We start from the raw sequence: 25517 nt of genomic DNA on the forward strand, positions 1-25517 counted from the left end.
CCTTCAAAGAGCAACATTTTAAACTGAGACTTATGCTAGAGTCACCTTTCTTGTTAAAATTTCAACTTTAAAGATTTATAACTCTGGAGCATTAGCCTAACACTATCTGAAAAATGAACCAATTTCCAGATCTTCCCATAAATCTTAAAACCCAAATTCTAAGTTTTTAAATATCTCTAATGAAAGAAGTCAACTGCACTTATTACATCAACACTATTAAAGGATAAGGGACAGCAACAAAAGGACCTACTTATATTTCTGAAGACCAAGATTTACCATGGCAAAGTACTAAAAGTGGGCAAAGGAGATGAGATCCTAAATACCACTATCATAAAAATAATTTTTGTCTTTCTGTCTTTCTGCTGTATGAGGAACCAAAAAGTCAACTAGAGAATTGTTCTATCTGGCTCAACCAAGAAATCTTTAACGACAGGTAGGCATATTCCCTGTTATTCTTTCAGGGCATTATTTATACATATTTAAAAAAACTTCAAAAATAAAAAGAGTATTTAGCCTTGTGAATATTTTGAAATAAAGTTTCTTAAATTTCTGCGATAAATATATCCCAAGAAACCAGAAACACCAATCAGAAACTCTTCAAGTAATTCAACTTTTTTAACAGAGTCATCACTCAAAAGTCCCTTTAACATGGGTTCTATCCCACAGTTACAAAGCAGCTTCCTCCTTTGTTGAATGTGAGAGTGGCTCTTTGTTCCTTCAGGATTCCAAATCGCTCATTCAAAGTCATCCCTGTCTGTTTTCCCACACTATTTATATCAAATTGCAGGGGAACACCTTTAGGGACTTTCTTTACATCAGATTGCTCCCATTTTGCCAAGAATGAAGGTACAGCAGTAGGAGTTAATCATGGTTTCTGAGTTACTGGGCACTGCACTGTTCCAGGGTTATCAATGGATACAGTTAAAATTCCTCCATTTGTGGTGGAAGTCTGCCATTGAGGAGTTCTCTTTGCTACTACATCATCTGGCAGTTGTTCTGTGTTCAACTGGGCCTGAACCTTCAGGTCTCTTCTGAAAAGAAAAGTTGCCTGACGAGTGTCTTTCTGATGACTTAATTTATTTTCACTCCTGGTATAATTGGTTGGGATGTTATTTTTTTCTCTTTAGCTGGTTAGGTCTCTTAAGAACTGCAACTGGTTTTCTCTGCACTTCATTTTGTCTCAGAAAGTTTGCCTTCCTTTTTAACGCTGGAAAATATCTCTCTATATTCTTGTCACTTAGAGGTGGTCGGTCGATTCATAGGACTAATTCCTTTTCGAATTCGTTGTTTTCCTAGCTGCAAGGCCAGTGACAACTCCATAAGGAGGTCTCTTCCCAGGCATCATTCTTCCTCTATGGCTCAAATTATTCTTACCAAAACCAGAACTCTGCTGGATTCCCCATCGTACTCTCATCCTGAATTGTTGGGCACCACTTTGCTGGAGTCTTCTAGTTAGTCGTGGAAAATTCTGCTTCTTTCCTTCCTTTCAATTCAATTTGATGATATCGTCCAGAGACATATCAATTTTGTCGAGGTTTTCATTAGTGCGGTGTTTTGGCGGTGGTGGCGGCAGCGGCAGCGGGATCCTAGTGGCTCCCACTAGCCGGGTACCAAACCGGTTCATGGCTGGAGGCGTCCTGCAGATTCAGTCAGTCCACAAGGCCAGAGACCTAGGCCTACCACCTTCCACTTACGCTCACAGACCAGCTGCACCAAAGGAGTGCGCACACTTGCTAGCAGAACCCTCCCCTCCCACCCATGGCTGCGCACAGGGGGCCTGTATTAGTTTTGAAGGAAGTGTGGAGAGACAAGGACCAGAGGCAGCTGCTATTGCCTGCAGCCTTTCTTCCTCTTATTTCTGATAAAAACTAAATTTCCTAACACAAGTGTGAAGTAGAGTTGCAGCACCACTGCTCCTGCACTTTAGGGATATTATGAAGTAAAATAAGGGTGATTTGTTGGTCTAACAACCAAGACAGCTACTGAATGCCTAACAGGAAGGGGATTAACACAGCATGGGTATGCTGGACAAAGGGATGATTTCATCATGCTACTCAGAACAGCATGCAACCTGCACCCCAGTCCGAGGTTTCATGTTCCAGGGGCCCAGAAGGAAGCCCTTGTTAGGTGCACCTGGTGAGCAGGGTCACTATAGGGGCACACCACAGACTCCATGTCATGAAAATGCCATGAAATAAAACTCCCTGGAGCTAAAGTACTTGGTGTCAAGATGGATGGTCCTGGGTTGTCCTAACTCCCTCAGTGTCTCTGTGAGCTCAGCCCGGATCAGGGCAACTCTCTCCTGGTCCACAGTCTCTTGGGTCCTGTAACACTCCAGGGGGACAGGGTATAGCTGGAGCTCTAAACTGTGCAGCCAGGCTGTGTGGCACATCAGCTTCTTTATGGTGGCCACAGAGAGGTGGTTCTCAGAGATGGTGAAGCCCCTGAGCTGGTGACAGTGGCTCAGGACAGGCAGGATGGCCTTGACTTGGGAGTCCACCATCCCACAGTTATCCAGGCACAGGTCCTGGAGGGTGGGTGTCACTGCCTCTGCACTCACTGGTGCAGAGAAAAAGACTCGAAAGGCTATATCATGAGTCTAGGTGTACTGATTATTAGCATATTATGAATGCTAAAGTATCTTATCTTTTGTACAATGAATATATATAGCATTGGAAATAAGAAAACAAACAACAATGATCTCACTTACATGTAGAATTTATAAAGAGCTGAATTCATGGAAACATGGAGCAGAATGGTGGTTGCCAGAGATTGGGCCTGGAGGAAATGGGGTGATGCTGGTCAAGAGGTACAAACTTGCAGTTACAAGATGAGTAAGGTCTGAGGTTCTAACATACAGCATGGTGGCCGCAGTTAACAATATTAAATTGTATACCTGAAAGTTGCTAAGATAGTAAATCTTAAGTGCTCCCACTACAACAACAAAAAAGTAGCTATACATGTATCGACACATCATGTGCACACCTTAGATTTACACAGCAGTTGCATGTCAATTACTAGCATATATCTCAATAAAGTTAGCAGGTGGAGAGAGAGAATAAAAACAAACAATTATGATTATTTGATTTTTAAAACATTTTTTTCATTCTGAAAAAGTGGGGGAAGAGGTTACCTCTACAGGGGATTGAGAGCTTGATCACTGTGAACCAAGTAAACAGAAAATGCAAACAATACTCTAAGCCTCAGACCAGAAACTTTGCTTTGCTTCTTCACCTAATTACTCTCAGCCCCCAAGGATTTAAAACAATATGCCAGGACATCAATGGTGTACAAATATTTTCTAGATTCAACATATAAAATCAAATGAAAAATTGCATAAATCCTTAAATCATTTTCAAGCTCATTGGTATCAATCTGATACCCTTACCTTCACCCCCATCCCCACCCCCTGGGGCAATTGTCAGTCTTCCTTGCTCTCAGAGACTCTTCTATGCAAAAGTTTGGGAAGCCCTAAGGCAAAGTGCACCATCTGATTCCCACCCAGGAGCCCCCTCGCCGCTTTGAAAGAGCAGCAACCTCATTAATAATATCACTTTTACTGTTAGTTTTTTTTTAAGTCAAATTTTTCTTCATCTACTCTATCTTCTAAAATTCTTTACAAAACAGGTGGCAGCAAACATCTTGCCAGGGAAACCCAAAAGCCACAGGAGCATCCTTGGCTCTGCTTTCCTTGCTGGTGGGGCAGGGGAAGGGACGGGGGCAGGGGGCCGGTGGAGAGAGAACTGTCTGGCCTGGCGCCCTGGGCTCTGAGGGCTACCTCTGGGCTGCCGCACATTTCTGCAGAACAGCAGATTGCTCTGCACAAGGTGCTAATTCAGCCATTCCATAGGTATTTACTGAGTGAAGCCTGAGAAAGGCCTCTTAGGGGACAGTGTGATCATTCACAAGCCAATGATCAGGGCTAATGGATCAGATGTGGAAAATCCATCTTTCATTAGACCTCAAACCACCTCTAGGATACAATAGCTGGGCCCTTGCCGCACCCACTCAGAGCAGCTGGGCCAGATCAGGCAGGGGCTGTGGAACAGGGGTGCTGTCTGGGAGAGGCTAAGGCAGTCCCGGATCCACACCAGAATCACTGAAACCCTTGCACCTGACTTTGAGCTAACACCTCTAAATGCTTCCAACGGTGTCCGGTGTTATGCCCAGAGTTCGGGGTCCCCAAGAATCAACCACCAGGGAGCCTCCTCTGATGCAAAAGCAGAGAGTCTTTATTCAAACTAGTTTGCCACCCCTCCCCGCACCCTGTCAGCCACATTTGCCGATGCAGCGGCAAGTGGCCGAGAGAGCCCCGATTCCCAGGAGAACAAAGGTTATATAGGGCTAGTCATTTGGGTGGGCTTAGGTAAGTGACGTGGGTTACAGAGACTGGTCACTTTGGTCAGGGTCTTTCAGCAGGGTCTTACAGCACAGTGGTCAGGAAGTGACCAACACATTCTAAGGTTTGAGTCATACCTCACTACGCCCTGATTGGTCAACAGCGACGCATAGGGAACAATTTATGGTATAGCTTTGTTAGGACCTTGGCTGCATTCCTTAGCTTCATTGGTCCACTCAGGCAGTGGTTGGGGGAGTTAGGACATTTCTGGCATTCCTCTGGTCACTCCCTGCGGGGGGGGGGGGCGGTCAGGCTGAAGACTCAGCTCTACAAGTATGGGGATAGTCAGTTCTGCTTTGTTCTTTCACTGGCACCTACTGAGAACTCAATCGTCAGTTTTGCTGGTACTATTCCAGCTTGCCCTTCCTCAAGGAGCATCAAAACAGTGGAAAGAACACAGGTGTTAGATTCAGAGAGACCGGATTTGAGTCCCAGCTATGCCACTTACTAGCCATGTGACTAAGGGACGTGATCATTCCGAGCCTTGGTTTCACATTTGTAAAATGGGGTCAAGGGCAGTATCCCGTCCTCACACGAGGCTTTGAGAGAATTAAGGACGCATTTTATGCAAAGAGAAGTGTCTGGCCCGTAAATGCTCCATAACAGATAGTCAGTACTGCTACTAGTTTGCTTCACCCCTTCCCCACCCCTCTTGAAGGGTCCTGGAATCTGAACTCACATGGAAGTCACAGTAGAGCAGAAAAACTACAGGGGTGAGGTAATGAGGGGAGTGTTGGCGAGGGGGAGGGGGAGATAGGGAAGGGAAGGCTGAAGAACTTCCAGCAAAGTCCCCAGTTCCTTTCAGGCACCTTCCTCTGGCTGCTCCATCCAACTGACAGCTGGGGCCACTATTCCCTAGTTGGGGAGGCTGCCAAGACAGGGACAGGAAGCTGGACAGCGGTTTGAATCCATCCAATTTTCCCGTGTTTGTCTGTCTGTCTGAACCCCACTGGGCTTCCTCTGCACGTCCCTGCCAGGATGAGGGGATCAGAAGGCTGACAGTATGACTCACAGCTGTTCTTATCTGGGCTTCCATCCCCACCCAGAGCCCAAAGGCCTGGAGGGAGGCCGCTGGTCACCACCTAACATTCAATGAAAATGAAGACTTTTGACTAACCTAGGGGATTTATAAAGGGAAGAGGGAGAAAAGGGAAGAGGGGGTTGGCAGGGTGGGTGCAGAGAGAGGCCCACTTCCTACACGCTGGAGGAGCCGATGACTTAGCGCCGCAGCAGTTGGCTTTCCACTTTAGAGAATGACAGCTAGCACTCCTGTCATTTATAACTCACCGTGGGACAGGTCTGCGTGTAGGAAGAGAATTCCAAAAACAAATCTGCTTATTTTCCAAGTACAAATTATCAGCCGCAAATCCCCTTCCCAACACCCCACCAGTGTGGCCAGTGGTCCTAGCGCGCTGCCTAAGTCACCTGAGCAATCTGGGGCCTTCCCTCTGTAGCCAGGTCCCGCCAGCAGCCAGCCCTGACCCGGGCTCAGGCCTCAAAAGCCCCAGGAAACCCCAGCGCCCAGCGGAGCCCCCGCCGACCCAGGCATCTTGGCTTCCTGGAGCCTCCACCCACTGGGCAGCGGAGCTGGCCCTTAAGTAGGTGGGGAATTGACCAAGGAAGCTTGCCGGTTGCCAAAATGCAGTTCACGTGTTAGAATTCATAAGACTAAAAAGCACCATTCAACCCCAACGCCTTCATTGAACCGAGAAGGAAACAGAGACTCCGAGAAGGAGCGAAAGTTGCCCGAGGTAACACAGTGAGTGGGCAAAAAAGTACAGACTAGCACCCGGAGCGCTCCGAGTGGCAGCCCGACAGGGAGCGCGTCCCGCAGCCTTCAGAATCCTCTAAGCCGAGGCCAAAGCCAGGTGTGCAACACTCAACCCCGGTTACCTTCCCCACCAACAGGGGAGCAGGAGCCTCCTCTTCCCTGCCGGGCACTGGCGGCTCTGGTCTGCTCTGCTGTGGCAGGGGCGGAGGGCAGTGCTGGGGCTCCTGGGAGCACCCGCCAATGGAGCAGATCCTGCTCCCTCCGCCCTCGCCTCCCAAGGGCCCCAGCACCCTTCCTGCCATTTGCCACCCTTTTCAGCCTCTTATCAGTTTGCTGCTCCTTCTGAGCCCTCAGGGTCCTCCTGGCCGGCCTTCTCCAGGGCACATGAACCCCGAAAAAGCTTTTTTTTTTTTTTTCTGCGCAGAGTGCAGCGCTGTTATGTTGTAACAACTGTGCGTTAAGGGACTTGGAGCAGGAGAGTGGGTAACACTCCACTCATTTGGGGTCAGCCACCCAGCAGGGACAACGGCGCTGAGTGGTGTAGAGCCTGGTGACCCCAACAAGATGCTTCACCTGCTCTGGGCACCAGTTTGCTCACGAGTAAATAGATAACAAATAACTCCCAGGTTGTTGAGAGGATTCAATGAGGTGATGCTTTACATTTCTAATAAACACTGGGATCAATGGTGAGTGCAGTTGTAGGGCCTGATCCTCCCAAGGGGTGGGCAGTGAGGACTGGTAGGATGCTGGAAGGTGCTGGCTGGTGTGAGGCATACCTATAAACACAATGTAATATTACAGCCAACTTGAAAAATTACTGATGATGTGGCAGACCAGGCAAACTTCTGAAATTGGTGAACCTTAAGGCCTTCTCCCATCTTCCCAGTTGGTGCTGTCCATCCAACTAAAGGTGGTCCAGGTCAGCATTGGATTCTTCCAAAGATCTTCCTTCTCCCAGACTTACAAATGCGACATCGCAAGGGCCTCTTTCAGTGCTGGGGGCAGGACTGCTAACCTGCTTAGGAATCCATGCACTGTGTTAACGTGGGTACTCTAGCTTTCACCCAAACTTGTGGAGTCTGCTGTGTCCCTGTGCAGGGTGAGCACTCAGCATGCAGAAGGGGATCAAGCCACTTGTCTTGCCTTTGGTGAGACAAATTTTCAAATAATTTATACTTATGTTAATGACTGCTTTGAAACTACAAAGTGTTTAATAGTCACACTGGACGAATAGGACAAGGAAAGCTTAATTAAGGTGTGGCCAAGGTAAGTCTTGAGGGCGGGGGGGCTATAACTTAGGTGGGATGGAAGCAGGAGAGAGCAGTGGGTGCAGACAGGCAAGGAAGGCATGGAGAGGTGCCAGTCATATATAGTGGCTGTGTGACAGGCAGGCAGAGATGAAGCTAAGGTGATCCATACAGATGGGGTGGCGTGCCTGCGGGAAGCAGCTGTATCCTGTTGGTGATGGCTGCTGGTGAGAGCTTTTAAGCAGAGGAGAGACATGGCCTCATTTGCTTTGGTATCTCACTTCCAGTGTTGATAGCACCTTCCTTTGTTATCTCCTGTGCTATACCAGCACGGCCAAGGGTGATCCCGAGTGGGGGGGGGGGGCGGTAAAGGATTGAGAAAAGACAGATAAGAGAATGATAGCTGGGTGTCGGTGGGACGCTGCCTCCATGATGAGGAGACAACGACCATACCCACAAGCCCTGTCTTTATTTTATAGCAGATACCACGAGGTAAAGTAGGGGCATGATCAAGCTGTTTACAGCATTCTCCTGAGTTTCAACCCTACTCAACTATATGCACCTGAACTCTAGCACAAGGCACGTGGGGCCACGTGTTCACACCATAGGTTCAATCTTACAACCACAGCCGTTGGCTATGTGCTGGGAGGACCCTGCCCTCCAGCTAGGACTTGCACGTGGCAATGAGAGGACCCTGTCTTTTCATTAGTCTGAGGTTTGAACCTGGCCAAAACACTGTAGCCTCGCCCCACATATCCCCCTTTACTTTTGTCTTTAAACACGCCCATTTACACTATCCAAAAAACTCTGAACAAATTATTCAGCATCATCAAAACATCAAAACAAACCCCTGGCTGTTAACAAAACCATAAACAGCAATGTTAACAAGAGAACAAAATTCTGGCTACTAACAAAGCAATCACAATGCAAAATCAAACCACAAATATGTTAACATTTTCAGGATATCTTACTCAAAGTCCTTAGATTTAGCTCCACAAGATTTTATGGAAAACTGAGAGTTCACCAATGCTAGCATAGCTTCCACTTGCTTTTCTCACATCTGGTTGGCCTCAGTTGCCATCTTGTTCAGCTGACTCCATGCTGATATCTCTGTCACGAGCGTAGTAAGATGTCGCCGATGCAAAGATGTCCTTGATGCAAAACCGGTCCCCTGGTCAGGCTGTTTGGACGGTTGACCTGGACACTGAGTCTGCACCAGTCCCAGTCAAATCATCCCCGTCCACGCAGGTGGAAGTCTGGTCAATTCTCAGCCTCTTTCTTTATCTGTGGCTGCATGGAAAGGAGCATCCCTCGGTCCTGCAGAGCTGGAGACTTCCCATTCTGAGTCTGGCGTCTCACACAGACCCAAAGTCCCAGTGAGCTATCAGTTCATACATGCAAAGATAACCAAAGCCTAGAAACAATGCAGCTGCTGCAAGAGCTTGCAATCTAAGTCTAAAACAAAATTACTTCCTTAAACAGCATCAACCACAGCCATCTTCTGCTTTACAGTAGCTTAAACAAAACCTAGGAGATTTCCACTTTATTTTGTATTTCCTAATTATTTTCTTACCGCTTATTTTCTACCACTTATTTCTCTATTTCTACTTTCTTTCTATTGTTACTTTATTTCTACCACTTTTTTTTTACTTATTTCTCTATCTCTAACTATGAACTACAGTGGGGCCTTGACTTACCAGTGTCCCGACTAACGAGTTTTTTGAGATACCAGAAGTCTCTCGGCAGGTTTTTTGCTTTGAGTTGACAGAGTAATTTGAGTTAACGAGCTCCTTAACGAGCATGGTCTCCGAAAGAATTAAACTTGTAAGTCAAGGCCCCACTGTATAGGTCTGCTTCGCTGCCCCTGCCTAAACCTTCCTGGGTTGCAACCATCCGCTGGTTTCTATATTCCTACAACTTATTTCCTACTCTCTATTTCTATGGCTTATTTTCAACTGCCTACTTTTCTATTGATCTCATCATTTCTACAGCTTATTTTTTAAACCAATAAATATAGCAAAACCAAACTTAGTCCTCGGTTTTGGCTGCACAAGATTTTATAGAAGACTGGCAGCTAACCAATGCTAACATAGCCATAAACATGGCTGAAGGAGTAGCTTCCACTCCTTGTTTTTCTGCTATTTGCTGGGCTTCAGTTTTAGCTTCTTCAACTGACCCCATGTTGGCACCTCAGCCCCTAATGTAGCCTTTGTTTTCTTTTTCTTCCTCTTTGCTGTCACCGGGGCAACTCTCAGTCTCTTGAATGGAAGGACAAGGAGCTTTTCTGAGTCCATTGTGGTGTCGCACATATCGTTCTGGCACCCAAATTGGCTGCACTGCTCCTTCTGGAAAAACACAAACACAACCTCTTCCCCACATCATTACTGGATCTGGTCCTAACCATCGTCCAGTTTGTAAGTCTTTCCACCGGGCTAACCTGGAGGAGGCTATTGTGCTGGAGGCCTGATGCCTTTAAGCTGCTGGAAGACCCTCTGCATCACAATTCAGAAAGTTTAAGACATATAGAGCATGACTGAGTTTATTTTGAGGTGACACATAACATCCGTCTCCCACCCCTTTATTTTTAGTAATTGCATTTTAAAAGTAGGATTGGCTCTTTCCCATACTGCTTGCCCTTGAGTGTCATAATTAATACCAGTTTTATGACAAATTTGATACTGTTGACAAAACTGCTGAAAAGTGGAACTAGCGTATGCGGGTCCATTGTCTGTTTTCAGCTCTAAGGGAGAACCTAGCACCTCAAAGGCGGCTAAGCAATGATTGATTACATGCTTGGCGCTTTCTCCTGTTTGGGGAGTCGCAAAAATAAAGCGAGATCAGGTACCTATGGTAACATGTGCCCATCTCTGCTTACCAAATTCTGGATCATGGGTGACATCCATTTGCCAGATTTGATTAGGTTAAGACTCCTAGGATTAACCCCTAATGATTGTACAGGGCAATGAAATATACACTGATCACACTGCTTAACAATTTGATGAGCTTGCTCCCTAGAAATACAGAATTGTTTATACAGGGCAGCATTTTGATGATGCAAAGCATGGGAGGGCTGTGCAAGAGAAAATGGTGTCTTCTCCGGCACCACAGCAAGGAGGCAATCAATAGCCTCATTGCCATAGCTAATGGACCAGGGAGACCTGAATGAGGTGGAATATGGCCAATAAAGCAGGGAAATTGTCATTCTCTAGTGACTTTTTGAAGGCTGAGAAATAAATTAAAAAGTCCCTCTGAATTAGAATGCCCTATAGTAGCTGTCTCTATAATTTTGGCCATACTTACCACGTAGGCACTATCACTATACCAGTTGATAGGCTCTGTAGCAAAATCTATCAAAGCATAGACAAGGGCTTGTATTTCTACCCATTGTGCTGAGGTATAAGGGGTTTGACAGACCTTGGAACCTCTGTTGCAGTAATATCCAGCTTTTCCAGAACTAGATCCATCTGTAAAAATGGTTAATGCTTGAGGTATAGGTTGTGATTTTATTATCATTGGAAAGATGAAGATAGTGACTGGAAGAAATTGTAAAATTTTATTTGCTGGATAATGGTTATCAATCTGTCCACAGTAATTAGAGAGTGAAATTTGCCAACTTGTTGACCGTTGCCAGAGCCACTCTTGCTGTATGGCTCAGGGTCTCGGCCCACTAACTGGCCCAATCCAAGATGGCCTCGGGCAATCAACTGCGACACTGAATCATGAAAGGGAGAATGAGCCAGGTGTAGCCATTCAATGACTCTAGCATCTTGCCAAATAACCCCAGTGGGTGTATGTATAGTGGGAAAAATTAAAACTTGTAAAGGAAGGGAGTAATCAATTCTAGTAAGCTGTGCCAAATTTAGGACATCCTAGACTTTATGTAGGGCTGTCCTGGTTTCCTCTGTCAAACAGCGTGGGGCTGTTGGAGATGGATTGCCCCTGAGTACATGAAATAAAGGGCTTATGTCGGCTGTACTTGGTTTTAAAACAGGTCGAACCCAATTAATGTCTCCTAATAATTTTTGGAAGTCATTTAAGTAAAGTGTCAGTCCGAATTTGAATTTTCTGAGGTCTTATTTTTTGTCCTTCGATAATGCTACCAAGGTAAGAAAAAGGAAATGTTCTTTGAACCTTTTCAGGTGCTATGCATAATCCAGCACAGCACAAGGATTCCTGAAAATCTATATAAATGGTATTTAAGAGCATCTCATGTTTATGAGATAAGAGAATATCATCCATATAATGAATAATATAAGCCTCAGGATATTTTTCCCTTATAGGATGTATGGCAGCAGCCACAAAATCCTGACATAAGGTAGGTGTATTAGCATGCCTTGAGGCAATTTTTTTCCACTGATACCTTTTCATGGGCCCATTGAAATTTATTGTAGGGACACTAAATGCAAATCTTTTGCTATCCTCAGGGTGGAGAGGAATAGTAAAAAACAAAAAACAAAAACAAAACAAAAAAAAACCAAAAAACAGTCTTTTAGATCTAATACCAATAAATGATATTGCAATGGGATACCTGTGGGGGATATTAACCCCGACTGAAGGGATCCAATAATCTCCATGGTCTTATTAACTGCCCTCAGGTCTGTTAGATTTAATGTAAGGTTTAATCTGAGATGTAAGATTTAATCTGACCAAAGCCAATAAATTGACCAAGACAATCAGGGTAAGAGCGAATTATCGCGTTTATTGGAAGCTCTTGGGTGAGGTCCCACGGTCTGGGGGTGCAGGCCGGGGGAGTCACACCCGCCTATGCCTGGCAGAGATTTTTTATGCTGCTGTTGGACCAATCAGGTTTATCTGAGGTAGCTTGTGGCGGGTGATTGATGAGTGGGAAGTTGGTGCAGCTGCACCCTGGCCATCTTGAGAAGCCTCCGGTGGTTATTTATTGGCCATCAGCACAACAGGATGCTCTGGTGGGTCCCAGGATGGCAGCTATTGTCCAGCAGGATGTGGCTCGGCAGTTCTGGGTTGTTTTGTCCAACTCAGCTGGTGGGATCAGGAAAGACCCTATTTTCCCAGCCCCAGACCTTACAAGGTCTTGCAATAGTCTCCATTCACCAGACTTCTTCTTTATCACAAATATGGGTGTGTTCCATGGACTGTGAGTGGGTTCAATATGCCCTGCCTCAAGTTGTACTTGAACCAATTCTTGTGCAGCTTTTAATTTTTCTCCTAATAGGGGCCATTGATCCAACCAGATAGGGGTATCTGTAAGCCAGGTAATCTTAGCTGCTGTACACTGGATCAGAGAAATGAGCAAGGCCCCTGTTGAAAATCCTGGTAACCCAATCCATGCCCTTTTAACAGACATTGGGATAGACAAACGCCTTTCTTGATGCTTCTTTCCCTGCCTCTTTTGGGGGTGAAATTCTTGACCAGAAGTAGCAATAGAACTAGGACTTGTTTTTAAAACTTCCATTTGTTCTAACATCTCTCGACCCCATAAATTGACACGTAAATATTGCAATACATAAGGTTTAAAATAACCTGTATTTCCATCTGGATCTTCCCATTGAAGGAGTTGAGCACTCTGAAGAGGTTGAGTAATATGCCCTACTCCGTGCAATTCAGAAGCTGCGGGATTTAAGGGCCAAGCCTGAGGCCAGTGTCTAAAGGCAATGACTGATACATCAGCTCCGGTGTCTATAACCCCTTTAAAAGGCTTCCCATTAATTTTTAGTTCTAATTCAGGCCGATCTTGCTTAACTATTTTTGCCCAGTATACAGCGTCATTGGATCCAAACCCCACTGCACCACGGGGTCGACCCGGTTAAAGGCCGCCCTTCTACATAATACAGCAGAAGGAAAATTTGTGCCATTTTTGTTCCTGGTAATACCTGAATTACAGTATTGATTGTTTGTGCTATTACTTTAATTTCTTCAGTATAGTCCTGGTCTGTTACCCCAGGGAGAACTTGAAATCCTTTAGTGTTAAACTGCTTCTCCCTAAAGTTACTCCCATCTTGCCTGCGGGAAGGGGACCATACACTCCCGTAGTAATGGCTGAGGCCCCATTTCAGGTGTCAGTACACATCGGCAGGTAGGATACAAGGTCCATTCCTGCGCTTCCCGGCGTGGTAAGGTAAAGGTCTCCGATGGTTGGCTTTGGGACTGAGCCGCCTGTAAAGGCTGAAGTGGTGTCAAAGATATGACGCCTACTGTTGGGTGGGCCTGGGGCTGGCCCCTCTTGAAGTTTCCCTGCCTATGGGGTATTGAATTATCATTAACATCAGTCCATGAGTAACATTCATTTACCCAATGCTTTCCTCTCCTGCATCTTGGACATAGTCCAGGCTGCCTATTTCCACTCTCCATAGCCTTCCCACCTCCATTTCTGACATAGCATTCATTTTTTGTTTTTTTTTACTGCATTTCTGTGAAATGTGTCCCCCACCCCCCCCTCCCATAGCCATATCCCTGGAGGCAACTCCCTACAGAAAGCAGATTAGTGACTGCCTGGGGCTAGGGCTGGAGGACAGGGAGTGGGTACTGGGAAAGGGAGGCAACTGTTAATGGGTATGAGTTTAAAGTCCTACAATTGACTCCTCTCTGAGGGGGTGTGGCTAGGCCGAGGAGGGCGTGGCTGGAATCTAGGGTGGACCTAGCCAGCTTAAAATCCTGCTGAGGTTTAGTGGCCCAGGCTATGGTGGCTGTTAAGCCTGGAGGCATGGAGGAATGCCCTTACCTGTGCGGCTTCGGCTCTTCCAAGGATGTCTCTGTCATCAGGAGTGCTAGGGCACAGCTGAGATGGCAGCGGCTAAAGGGAAGCAGTGTCTTCGGGAGGGCGAAGAACCAGCTGAGAAAGCACAGGACAATGGCAAGCCGGCCCCAGCAGAGAAGCACATGGAGGCGGCCCCTGCCGCGCCCCTCTGTGCGGGGAGTGGAGCAATGGCGAGCCCCATGCTGCCCCCGCACTGCTCGCTGCAGGACCTGCCTGTGGAGATGCTGCTGGAGATCTTCGCCTCGCTCCCTGGCACCTACCTGGCCAGCCTGGCCCAGGCCTGCACCAAATTCCGCCACATCCTGCCCACCGACAGCATCTGGAGACAGCGCTGCTGGGAGGAGTATGGCGTTCGTGCAAACTCGCAGATCCCGGAGTTGATCAGTATGTCTTATCGAGAGGTCTACGCCAAGATCTTCCATACAGACACATTTTGGGATTGACGCAGCTAGATCATTGCTATAGAACGCTGCTGAGTGTAGTGGTGGATGGCTTATGCATTACTGCTTGGACGTGCAGGCCTTCCTTTAACACCCATGTGGATGACCCAGTGCAGTTAGAGCCCTGCTTTACAATTCTCCTGACGGAGAGGAAATCAGCCTCGGTGGAGTCCTACATGGACAACCCCTACAGCTTTTTCCACAAACGCCACCTGCAGATTCAAAAGGACAGGTTCAGCATCCAGTGTGTCAAGAGAGACCACCAAAAGTATTCATCATCGCGGCTTAGGGGAGAAGGGGGCGGGGGGCGATTGCTGTTGGTGAAGGACTTTCTGCTTTATAACCACGTGACCTACTGCCGAGTCTACCTCCCGCTGAGGCACGCGGAAGACCTCATTAGGCAGGCCTCTACCAATGTGTATACTATCACAACAGCCTAAAGATTGTCATGCTCAGCTTCCAGGGGAAGTATGCCAGGGTCACCAACATCACAGGACAGGCCATGAACATTAAGTTAGAAATCCACCTCATGCGCTCCATCCACCTGCCAGGTGGCGAGATCTTCTGTAATTTCAACCAGCTCTCCTGCGTGGTCCAGGAGATTGACCAGCAGGTGATCCGAGAGGAGCAGCAGCAGCAGCAAGAAGACAGGACAGAGGAAAGCCAAGGCCATGGCTGGGAGAGCCCTGCCCAGCCCAGCGTCCGGGAGTCCAGGGCTGCAGCTTTGGAGGAGTAGCCTGTTCCGTTTCTTCTGGCTGTGGACATGGGCTCGAGAGATCAGAATTACACACCCTCCACCCCGAACCTTCAGGATGTGTTTCTATGGTCTTAGAAACCATTAGTGTTTAGTGTTAACTTACCTACCTTCGTCTTCGCCAGGCGCCGCCCTGGAGTCTTCGCCCTGTTTGACGAGAACCACGTCGGGTTCCTCTGGCTGTCGGCAAAATACTTCATCCTGTTTGGCAGAGTCCAGAACACCTTTCAGAATGCAGAAGCACCGGCCCCGCAGGCCTTCCTGGAGATACCCTCGAACATGCAGTCTGGACCTCCTGGGAGGAGCAGCTTGCATGCACTTTGAAGATTTGACCTTCTGACTTGGTTTAAAAAAAAAAAAGAAAAAAAAACACACCCTCATTTAAAATTAAAAAAACAAAACATATTTAAAAAAAAACCCTGCCAAAACGCAAACACACACACACACACACACACACACACACACAGACACTAAAATAAAATAAAATATAAAATAAAATAAAATAAATAAAATAAAATAAAATAAACCTTCCTTAGAAATGACATTGATCCAGCCTTTCAATGCTTTTAGACGCTTCGGCAAGCGCATGTGGCCCGGCCCGGACTTGGTCTGTGGACAGGGGCCTGACCATTCATCCACAGAGGGAGCTGGACCCCAGGGCCCAGCCCAAGCAAGGCGTAAGAGCCCGTCCCGCCCTCTGCTGGTCGAGTAGCGCTAATGCAGGTCACCCTCTTGCAGCCACCTCTGGGGAAGGCAGAAACAGGTGCCTGGACTTGAGCTGAGGGGGGAAGGACAATCAGGGGGCGCGCCGTCTACGAGAAGGCAGGGGCTGAAGGGCGCTCATGGATGCCAACGGACCATTCAGATCCAGAAGTATCCGTGCGTGACTGCGGACGTAAACACACAGACAAGCACACGCCTCACTCAGACCCTGTTCCCAAGGGCCCCACAGACACAGGGACTAGTCATGCCCTCCCTCGGTAGGGCTAAGCTGTTTGACTGCAAGCAGATGGCATTCTCTCCCTAGGCCCCCACTCTTCACCCTGTTCAGAAGGAAACCCTCACCCTGGCCCTCAACTTCTTTAACTGCAGCTTCCTGTCTTCCCGTTCATGCAAATCAATTTCACCTGCCTCAGCCTCAGTTTCCTCTTCCAGGTATGGAGTAATGTAACCTGCAAGGTGTCCCTGCTCCCACCACACTGGAAGCCCTCAGGTGCCATTGGCAACTGGGTGTCCCCCCACCCCCAAGGGAGGGGCCAAACCCTAAGCTGCTTTCTGTTGGGAGATGCCTCCAGGGATATGCCTATAGGGGTTTGGGGGTGTGGGGTGGGGAGTGGGGGGGGGAACATTTCACAGAAATGCAGTAAACACAAACACGCACACACGCAACTGGGGTACATCTACACACAGTGGAATACTACGCTGCGGTGTAAAAAAAAAAGTATTAAGAAAAAGGAAGGAATTCTTGCCAGCATGGATGGAACTGGAGGGCATTATGCTAAGTGAAATTAGCCAGTCAGAGAGAAATGAATAGCACATGATCTCACTCATTTGTGGAATATAGAGAATAACATAGACTGACGAACAGGGACAGATCCATACACATCTATACCAGCACTCTCTGATGGGGCTGTTTCACTGCTGGTGGCCTCTGGCGTCCTGGGCACAGAGCTAAGATACAAAAGCATACACGTTTTATTCACATCCACCTCAGCCTCTGCCTCCCATGACCTCCAAGGCCCCGCTACGTTCGGTGTGTTTGCGTCTCCGGTCTCCCCCTCCCCCTCCCTTCGAATGCCAATGGGACCGACGTTTGCAACGGTTCGTTGCCGAGAGAGAGAATCAATTGCAATGCATGAAGAGAAATGAGCACACAAATAAGAAAAAAGAACATAAAGTAAAATAACCCCCCCACCCCCAACACTCTTCACGGGTCCCGGGTCGGAGGAGCCTGTCCAAGAGGCACCGGTCAAGCACCCCGGGCATGGCAGCCACGTGCAGGAGAACCTTTCCTTGAGATGCGCCACCTGCCCCACCCTAAAGTTGGTGTCACCCAAACGGTGACGCTTCATTCCTGGGAGCGGCTGATTGGTGGGTCTCTCTGGCTCCTCCCACCAGGTGCTGGGGCTATCATATAAAAGAAGGGCGGCAGCGCCTTGCAGGGTCTATCATTCGCAGACCTTCTCAGCCCTGGGTGCATCTGAACGCTCTCCGTCCACACCTCTGGGAATCCCTGGGCCTGGCTCCCAGCATCTGGTGCCCTCTCAGGAACAGCTCCGTCGCCGCTCGGGAAGTAAAGGGCCGGCCTGCTTACTGCACGGGCATGACCCGAGGCCGATGCCGGGCCCCGCCATGGCCGACAAAGTCAACATGTCTCTGGACGACATCATTAGGCTGCACCGGAGCCAGCAGGGCTGCGGCGGCCGCGGTGGGGGCAGGGACCTAGGCCGGGACCGAGGCCGGGCCGGCTCCCAGGGAGGCCGTAGTAGCGGAGCGCAAACCGCAGCACCAGTGAGCCAGGGCGGCGGGCCGTTCAGCAACCGGGCGGCCCTCGGCCCAGGCAGGAACCGGCCTGCGCCCTACAGCAGGCCGAGACAGCTTCCCGACGAGTGGCACCACGACCGCTTCCGCAGGGGAGCCGGCCTGGTGACCGCGGGGAAGCTGCTTCTGTCCAACCTGGCCTTCGGAGTGTCCGACGCAGACGTGCAGCAGCTGTTTGCGGAGTTTGGGCCTCTGAAGAAGGCCGCTGTCCATTACGACCGCTCTGGCCGCAGCCTGGGAACAGCCCACGTGCACTTTGAGCGCAAGGCAGACGCCCTGGAAGCCAGGAAGCAGTACAACGGCGTCCCTTTGGATGGCCGCCCCCTCCACATCCAGATCCTCACCTCGAAGATAGTCACGCAGCCCAGGCCCGTACCGAGTGTCAACAGAGGCTGGGTGACTACAAACCGAGGATCTGGAGGCTTTGGCGGCGGCGGTGGCGGCGGCGGCGGCGGCGGCGGCGGTGGCGGCACTCAGGACCGCTCCCGCGGAGGCAACCTGCGTACAGGCAGGCGCACTGGCCGCCATTCAAAGCCACAGATCTCGGCGGAGGAGTTGGACGCCCAGCTGGACGCTTACATCTCCATGAGGGGCCCCAAGCAGTTGGACGCCAAGCAGGACGCTTACAGCGCGATGAGGGGCACCCAGCAGTTGGACGCCCAAAAGGGCGCTTACAACTCGATGAGGGACACCAAAAGGATGGACGCCCACCTGGGCGCTTACCATGCCATGAGGGACACCAAAAAGTTGCACGCCCAGAAGGACGCTTACAGCTCCATGAGGGACACCGAGGAGTTGGACTCCCAGCTGGACGCTGACAGCGCGATGAAGGACGCCGAGGACTTGGACGCCCTGCTGGACGATGACGATGCGATGATGGACACCAGCTAAAGCTCCAGCAAGTCAGTGTGCGCGAGGATGGCCGGGGACCCGGGGCCAATGATGGAGTTGTTTCTTCTGTTTGGAAATAGGATTTAAAACTCCTGGAAAGATTTTTCGTTAACTTGTACTTTATTCAATAACTCTGAAAAAGACCTGTTTTGTGCCGAGTCATTTTCGCGATTCATTTTACCGGTTGCTGTTTTCACCTTGACCATAATCACCCGAAAAGCTGTGGGATAAACAAACAAACAAACAAACAGACAGACAGACAGACAAACAAAATAACTCGTTCCCTCCGATAAAACAACAACAACAAAATACCCTCCTCAGAAAAAAAAGGTTGATCCCGCCTTTCCAATTTCTGAGGCTTTGGTAAGCCCAGGTGGCCAGGCCTGGACTTGGTCTCTGGGAGGGGGCCTGACCATCCATCCACAGAGTGAGCGGGGTGGGGGGAGGCTTGCGGGTGGCGGTGGGGGCCGGGGGGGGGGGGTGGACGTGGGCGGGGTGTCGATCAGATGGACAGCCCAGGACGTCATCTTTGGCTGTGGATTACAGAATTTGGGTGGACTGGGGCAGGGGCCGAAGAGCCCGCCCCGCCCTCTGCTGGTCGAGAAGCGTGAATGCAATCCCCCCTCCTGCAAACGCCTGTGGGGAAAGCACAGACAGGTGACTGGACTTCCCCATTTCTGGCTCGACCCGAGGCGGGAAGGACGAGCAGGGGGCGTTGTCTTTGAGAAGGCAGGGACTGAAGGGTGTTCATGGATGGCGACGGACCGTTCAAAGCAAGGAGTGTCCGTGCGTGACTGCGGATGTACACGCACAGACGCACACGCTCGTGCGCGGGCACAGACAAACTCCCACACCCACACCCACACCCACACACCTATCCCTCCCGCCTCCAACCCCCCCTCCCCCCGCGTCCCCCGACACATACACACACACACACACACACGAGAGCACAAGGTCCCTCTAACAAGATATCTGCCGAGTGAGGCACGCCTAGGAGGTTTTCCGTGGCTTTGTTTCCTTTTGGCCCGTCCTGGGCCCACGGGAGCCTGTCTAAGTATGTATTGTCCCCTCTTCCACCGAGAAAAAACGACGATGCCGTCCCGCAAGGCGTGGAGACAGAGCCCTGCAGGCCTCCTTGGGCACCTGCCCTGTCTCCCAGGTTCTCCCCCAAGCCCCGGGAATCGCTTGGGCGGGCCAGTGGCGCCCTCTCCTGGTCCTGCAGCGCCAATGCAAGCCTCCTCGCGTCACCTTGAGGCCCAACCGGTGACGTCGGTCCTGGGGGCGGCTGATTGGTCGAGCGGGCAGCTGATTTGGCTCCTCCCACCAGCTCTGGGGCTATAAAAGAACGCAGGGCCTTCTTTGCAGAGCTTCTCAGCCCTAGGCTTGTGGTCGTGGTCGTCGTCCTCGTTCTCCAAGGGAGCTTTCAGGAGAGAGGTCTCGCCAAGACCCGGTCCCGGGACATAGAAGCCGCGAGAGCACCTGGCTAGAGCCTGGCTGGGCTGCTGATCCACTGAACGCTGTCTCGGTGTCATTACTTCTTCACCGACTCGTCCACACCCTTGGGAACCCCTGGGCCTGGACCCCAACATCTGGGACCGCCCCGGCGCCTCGCGGGAAGTGAAGGACCGGCGTGCCTCCGCACGGGCTCGATCCGAGGCTGATTCGGGGCCCGCCATGGCCGACAAAATCCACATGGCACTGGACGACAACATTCGGCTGGACCGGAGCCAGCGGGAAGGCCATGGCCGGGGCCGCGGCCGCGGCGGGGGCGGGGGCGGGGGCGGGGACCGAGGCTGGGACCGAGGCCGGGCCGGCTCCCAGGGAGGCCTCCGCGGTGGCGGAGCGCAGGCCGCCGCCGCCCCCGAGAGCATGGGCGGCCGGCCGTTCCGGAACAGGGCGGCCCTCGGCCCAGGCAGGAACCGGCCTGCGCCCTACAGCAGGCCGAGACAGCTTCCCGACGAGTGGCACCACGACCGCTTCCGCAGGGCCTTCGGCAGGGGCGCCGGCCTGATGACCGGGGGGAAGCTGCTGCTGTCCAACCTGGACTTCGGAGTGTCCGACGCGGACATCCAGCAGCTGTTTGCGGAGTTTGGGCCTCTGAAGCAGGCCGCTGTCCATTACGACCGCTCTGGCCGCAGCCTGGGAACAGCCCACGTGCACTTTGAGCGCAAGGCAGACGCCCTGGAAGCCAGGAAGCAGTACAACGGCGTCCCTTTGGATGGCCGCCCCCTCCACATCCAGATCCTCACCTCGAAGATAGTCACGCAGCCCAGGCCCGTACCGAGTGTCAACAGAGGCTGGGTGACTACAAACCGAGGATCTGGAGGCTTTGGCGGCGGCGGCGGCGGTGGCGGCGGCGGCACTCAGGACCGCTCCCGCGGAGGCAACCTGCGTACAGGCAGGCGCACTGGCCGCCGTTCAAAGCCACAGATCTCGGCGGAGGAGTTGGACGCCCAGCTGGACGCTTACATCTCCATGAGGGGCCCCAAGCAGTTGGACGCCAAGCAGGACGCTTACAGCGCGATGAGGGGCACCCAGCAGTTGGACGCCCAAAAGGGCGCTTACAACTCGATGAGGGACACCAAAAGGATGGACGCCCACCTGGGCGCTTACCATGCCATGAGGGACACCAAAAAGTTGCACGCCCAGAAGGACGCTTACAGCTCCATGAGGGACACCGAGGAGTTGGACTCCCAGCTGGACGCTGACAGCGCGATGAAGGACGCCGAGGACTTGGACGCCCTGCTGGACGATGACGATGCGATGATGGACACCAGCTAAAGCTCCAGCAAGTCAGTGTGCGCGAGGATGGCCGGGGACCCGGGGCCAATGATGGAGTTGTTTCTTCTGTTTGGAAATAGGATTTAAAACTCCTGGAAAGATTTTTCGTTAACTTGTACTTTATTCAATAACTCTGAAAAAGACCTGTTTTGTGCCGAGTCATTTTCGCGATTCATTTTACCGGTTGCTGTTTTCACCTTGACCATAATCACCCGAAAAGCTGTGGGATAAACAAACACACACACGCAGACACACACACACACACACAGGCACACACACTAGAGCACAGGGTCCTGCTATCAGGATATCTGCGGAGTGAGGCATGCCTTGGAGATTTTCCGTGGCTTTTTTTCTTTTGGCCTGTCCTGGGCCCACGGGAGCCTATCTAAGTTTGTATTGTCCCCTCTTCCACCGAGAAAAAACGGCGCTGTGTTTGTTGAGACTGGGATACTCGCATCCCTCTCTGAGCCCTTGGCTTACTCGCCAGAAACCACCTAGGCAGGGTTGAACTTCACTTCCCAACAAACCCTGCGGCTTCCTATCGCGAGAGGCTTGAGGAGAATGTTGCTGCTCTCTCTTCTAGAGTGGAGTGTCCCAGCAGAGGCAGGACACCTCCCAGCACCGTGTCATGTGCGCGGGGCATCCTGCGATATGTAGTCTGGCTGGGACCAGATCGCCCCCTCAAATGAATGGGGTCGTGGCTGATAATGAACTACAGCTCCTCTGGCTGGGAGCGTTGGTGGCGGCGCCGGTGAAGAACAGCGCTCTGGGAAGGGGCGAAGTTTTGTGCCACCGCGGAGGTAGTGGTCCAGGCAGGCACTTCCTCCGTGTGCGCGCTCCCCTTCCCTGCGCCGGCCATGCGCCTGCTCTTTGCGGTGGGCGTGGTGTTCGCTGGCTGCTGCAGTAACGTGATCTTCCTGGAGCTCCTGGTCAGATGAGTGCCCCCCTCGGTTCCCGGGGCTGCACCGAGAAAGCCGGAGGGGCGTCCGCACGCGTCACCCCCATGCGCCACGGGGTCGGCTCTGCGCGCCTGGAACCCTGAGAGTCCACTCCTTCATTCTGCGCTCCGCCAGGTGTCCCACCAAATAGTTTCACAGCATCACTCGCAGAAACACTCGGGGTGTTGCTGGCATCACCCCCTTTTCACACACCAGGGGATTTAATCCGGGGGGATTTCTCACGTGACTGGCCTCAGGTTGGCAGGAACTTGTGGCAGACGCCAAGGTTCCTCTAGCTTTCTTCTCGGGTAATAATGCCATGTTTGGCTAAAGCAAAGCTTTTCGACTTATAATGCAGTCTGGTTTTGCACACGCTGCAAAGAAAGTGTCATGTGTATTAAAGTGCCTCCAAAGCATTTGATTGCTACCCTTACAGATCAGATGGCCATGAGGACTTTGCTCAAACATTACCTCTCAGTGATGTAGGTGAATCAGTTCTTATTTATGTATATAGTCCCTCTGATTGACCTAAGTGAGCATTTCCAGCTTTAAGATATCAGTCTTTAAATTGGGAGGCATGTATTTTGAGACCTAACTTTCTGAATTAAGATTGGGGTAGTGGATAAAAACAGCTGTGGTACATTTATACAGTGGAATGCTACTTGGCTGTAAAAAAGAAGGAAATCTGACCTTTTGCAACAGCATGGATGGACCTGGGGAGTATCATGCTGAGTCAAATGAGCCAGTCAGAGAAAGACAAATACCATATGATCTCAGGTGTATGTGGAATATAATCAACACAATCATTTGACAAACAAAATAGAAAGAAGCATAGGTACATAACAGATTGACAGCTGTCAGAGGGGAGGAGAGTTGAGGACTGGGTGAAAAAAGGTGAATGTATTAAGAAAAAATATATATATGACACATAGAAAGGAACAACAGCATGGTGATAGCCAGGTGGAAAGGAGGCGTTGGGAGGTAGAAGTGGGCAAAGAAGAGGTAAGTGGGAACAGAAATATACTTGACTTTGGGTGGTGAGCGCTGGATGCAGGTGATGTTTTTATTGAGTTGTACACATGCATCCTGTATGGTTTTATTAACCAGTGTCACCCCAATAAATTCACTTAAAAGAGAAAAAAAGAATGGGGGTGACAAATGGAAGCTTCTAGTGGTGAGCAGGAGGTACTACACACAGATGTCAAATTTTAATATTGCACACCTGATACTTATGCAATGTTAGCTAAACGGAAGGAAGGAAGGGAGGGAGGGAGGAAGGAAGGAAGGAAGGAGAAAAGAAAAGAGAAGAAAAGAATATAAGAAAAGAATGGCTTCACCAAAGGGAAACTAGGATGGCATGGAAATAATGTTGAGTAATAATGTACAACATTCAATACGTACAAACTGTTACAGAGAAAGCACCAGGTGTCCTGAAAAAGGCTCAGGACTGAAAAATCTCGATATTATGAACTTCATTCTTGGCTCTGTCATACCCAGATTGGGTGACCTTTTCAAATCATTTCACTTCTCTGGACCTCCTCCTCCTGCTGTAAAATGCTATTTATGGCGCTATCTACCATCATGTTTCTGAGTCTACACGTTGTCTCCATTGACCCTCAGGACAATCTGTGTCCAGTATAGGTCAAGAATTATAATGTCTGTTTTACTGAAAATGGAACAGTTCCCAAGAAGTTAGATCGTCTTTTACTTCTTGTAAGTGGCAGAGACAAAACTGGAATCCAGGGTATCTAAACTCCTAGTCCAGCGGTTCTCAACCTGTGGGTTGCAAACAATGAAAATACATCCTGCATATCAGATATTTACATTACGGTTCATAACAGTAGCAAAATTACTTAAGTAGCAACGAAAATAATTTTATGGTTAGGGGTCACCACAACATGAGGAACTGTATTAAAGGGTCGCGGCATTAGGAAGGTTGAGAACCTGTTAATTTTGAACTTGAGCAGCTTATAGGTTTTGGTCACCCAGTTTCTCATGTGGTGCTCACTAAAAATGTATTTTATTTTCTTGATACCATTGATTAAGTCATTCTGAATCAACCAGTTTATTTAAGGTAAACTCTGTGTGGGGTTAATTTTTGCAGTTACTGAGCTTGAAATTTTGTTATGCAGACAATGTTGATAAAGATCTGTCATTTGTCACTCTTTTCTTTTTAAATGATAAAGTATTTAAAAAAAGAATAGCTTATTGATTTTTAGAGAGAGAGGAACATCGATACGAAAGTGCAACATCAATCAGCTGCCTCCTGCACGCTCCCCACGGGGGGTCCAGCCCAAAACCTGGGTATGGGCCTTGACCTAGAATCTGACTGGCAGCTTGGTGTTGCACAGGAGGAGGCCCAAAGAACTGAGCCACACTGGCCAGAGCCATTTGTCCTTCTTGAGAGTAGGTGGCGAGGGATATAACAATGTATCCTGCTGTAAGCTGGTACATTTCAAAGGAAGATTACTTTGGAAATCATTTTTTTTAATGATTTCTGTTCTTTTCTCTTTTTTAAAAATTTATCTTTATAGTTGAAAGTATTACATATGTCCCCCTTTTTTCCACATTGACCCCTGGCCCAGGCCTTCACTGCACTATTGTCTGTGTCCATGGGTTATGCAGATATGCATAGAAATTCTTTGGTTAATCTCTTCCCACCCTCCATCCCCTCTAACACCCTGCCTTCCCTCTGAGATTTGTCAATTTTTTCCATGCTTCTATGCCTCTGGATCTGTTTTGTTCATCAGTTTATTTTGTTCATTACATTCCACATATGAGTGAGATCACGTGATACTTGTCTTTCTCTGACTGGCTCATTTGGCTTAGTATAATACTCTCCAGGTCCCTCCATACTATACCAAAGGGTAAGAAATCTTTCTTTTTTACTGCTGCATAGTATTACATGGTGTAAATGTACCACAGCTTTTTTTATCCACTCATCTAATTTGGGCTGTTTCCAGATCTTCGCTATTGTAAATTGTACTGCTCTGAACATAGGGGTACATACATTCTTTCT

General features: G+C 49.6%; 1 protein-coding gene and 1 pseudogene across 1 annotated transcript; one reads left to right on the forward strand and one right to left on the reverse strand.

Annotated features, from left to right (window-relative positions):
• Positions 1 to 645: 645 nt before the first annotated feature.
• Positions 646 to 1624, reverse strand: LOC138998839 (UAP56-interacting factor pseudogene; annotated as a pseudogene).
• Positions 1625 to 17699: 16075 nt separating this feature from the next.
• On the forward strand, positions 17700 to 22498 carry LOC138998980 (RNA-binding protein cabeza-like). Its single transcript, XM_070400999.1, has 3 exons — positions 17700 to 18461; positions 20436 to 21242; positions 22361 to 22498. Exons 1-3 carry the CDS (start codon positions 17700 to 17702, stop codon positions 22496 to 22498), a joined length of 1707 nt encoding a protein of 568 aa, XP_070257100.1.
• The last annotated feature ends 3019 nt before the right edge of the window (positions 22499 to 25517 follow it).

This window comes from Myotis yumanensis, unplaced genomic scaffold (genome assembly GCF_028538775.1).
Source record: "Myotis yumanensis isolate MYYU_CA2020_CCGP unplaced genomic scaffold, mMyoYum1.0.hap1 SCAF_21, whole genome shotgun sequence".
Lineage (NCBI taxonomy): Eukaryota > Metazoa > Chordata > Mammalia > Chiroptera > Vespertilionidae > Myotis > Myotis yumanensis.

Coding starts and splice junctions, on each gene's coding strand:
- LOC138998980 (XM_070400999.1), top strand. CDS start 17,700: ATGGCCGACAAAGTCAACATGTCTCTGGACGACATCATTAGGCTGCAC. Junction 18,462..20,435: donor AGTTGGACGCCCAGCTGGAC/GCTTACATCTCC, acceptor GCTCGATCCGAG/GCTGATTCGGGGCCCGCCAT. Junction 21,243..22,360: donor AGTTGGACGCCCAGCTGGAC/GCTTACATCTCC, acceptor GCCACCGCGGAG/GTAGTGGTCCAGGCAGGCAC.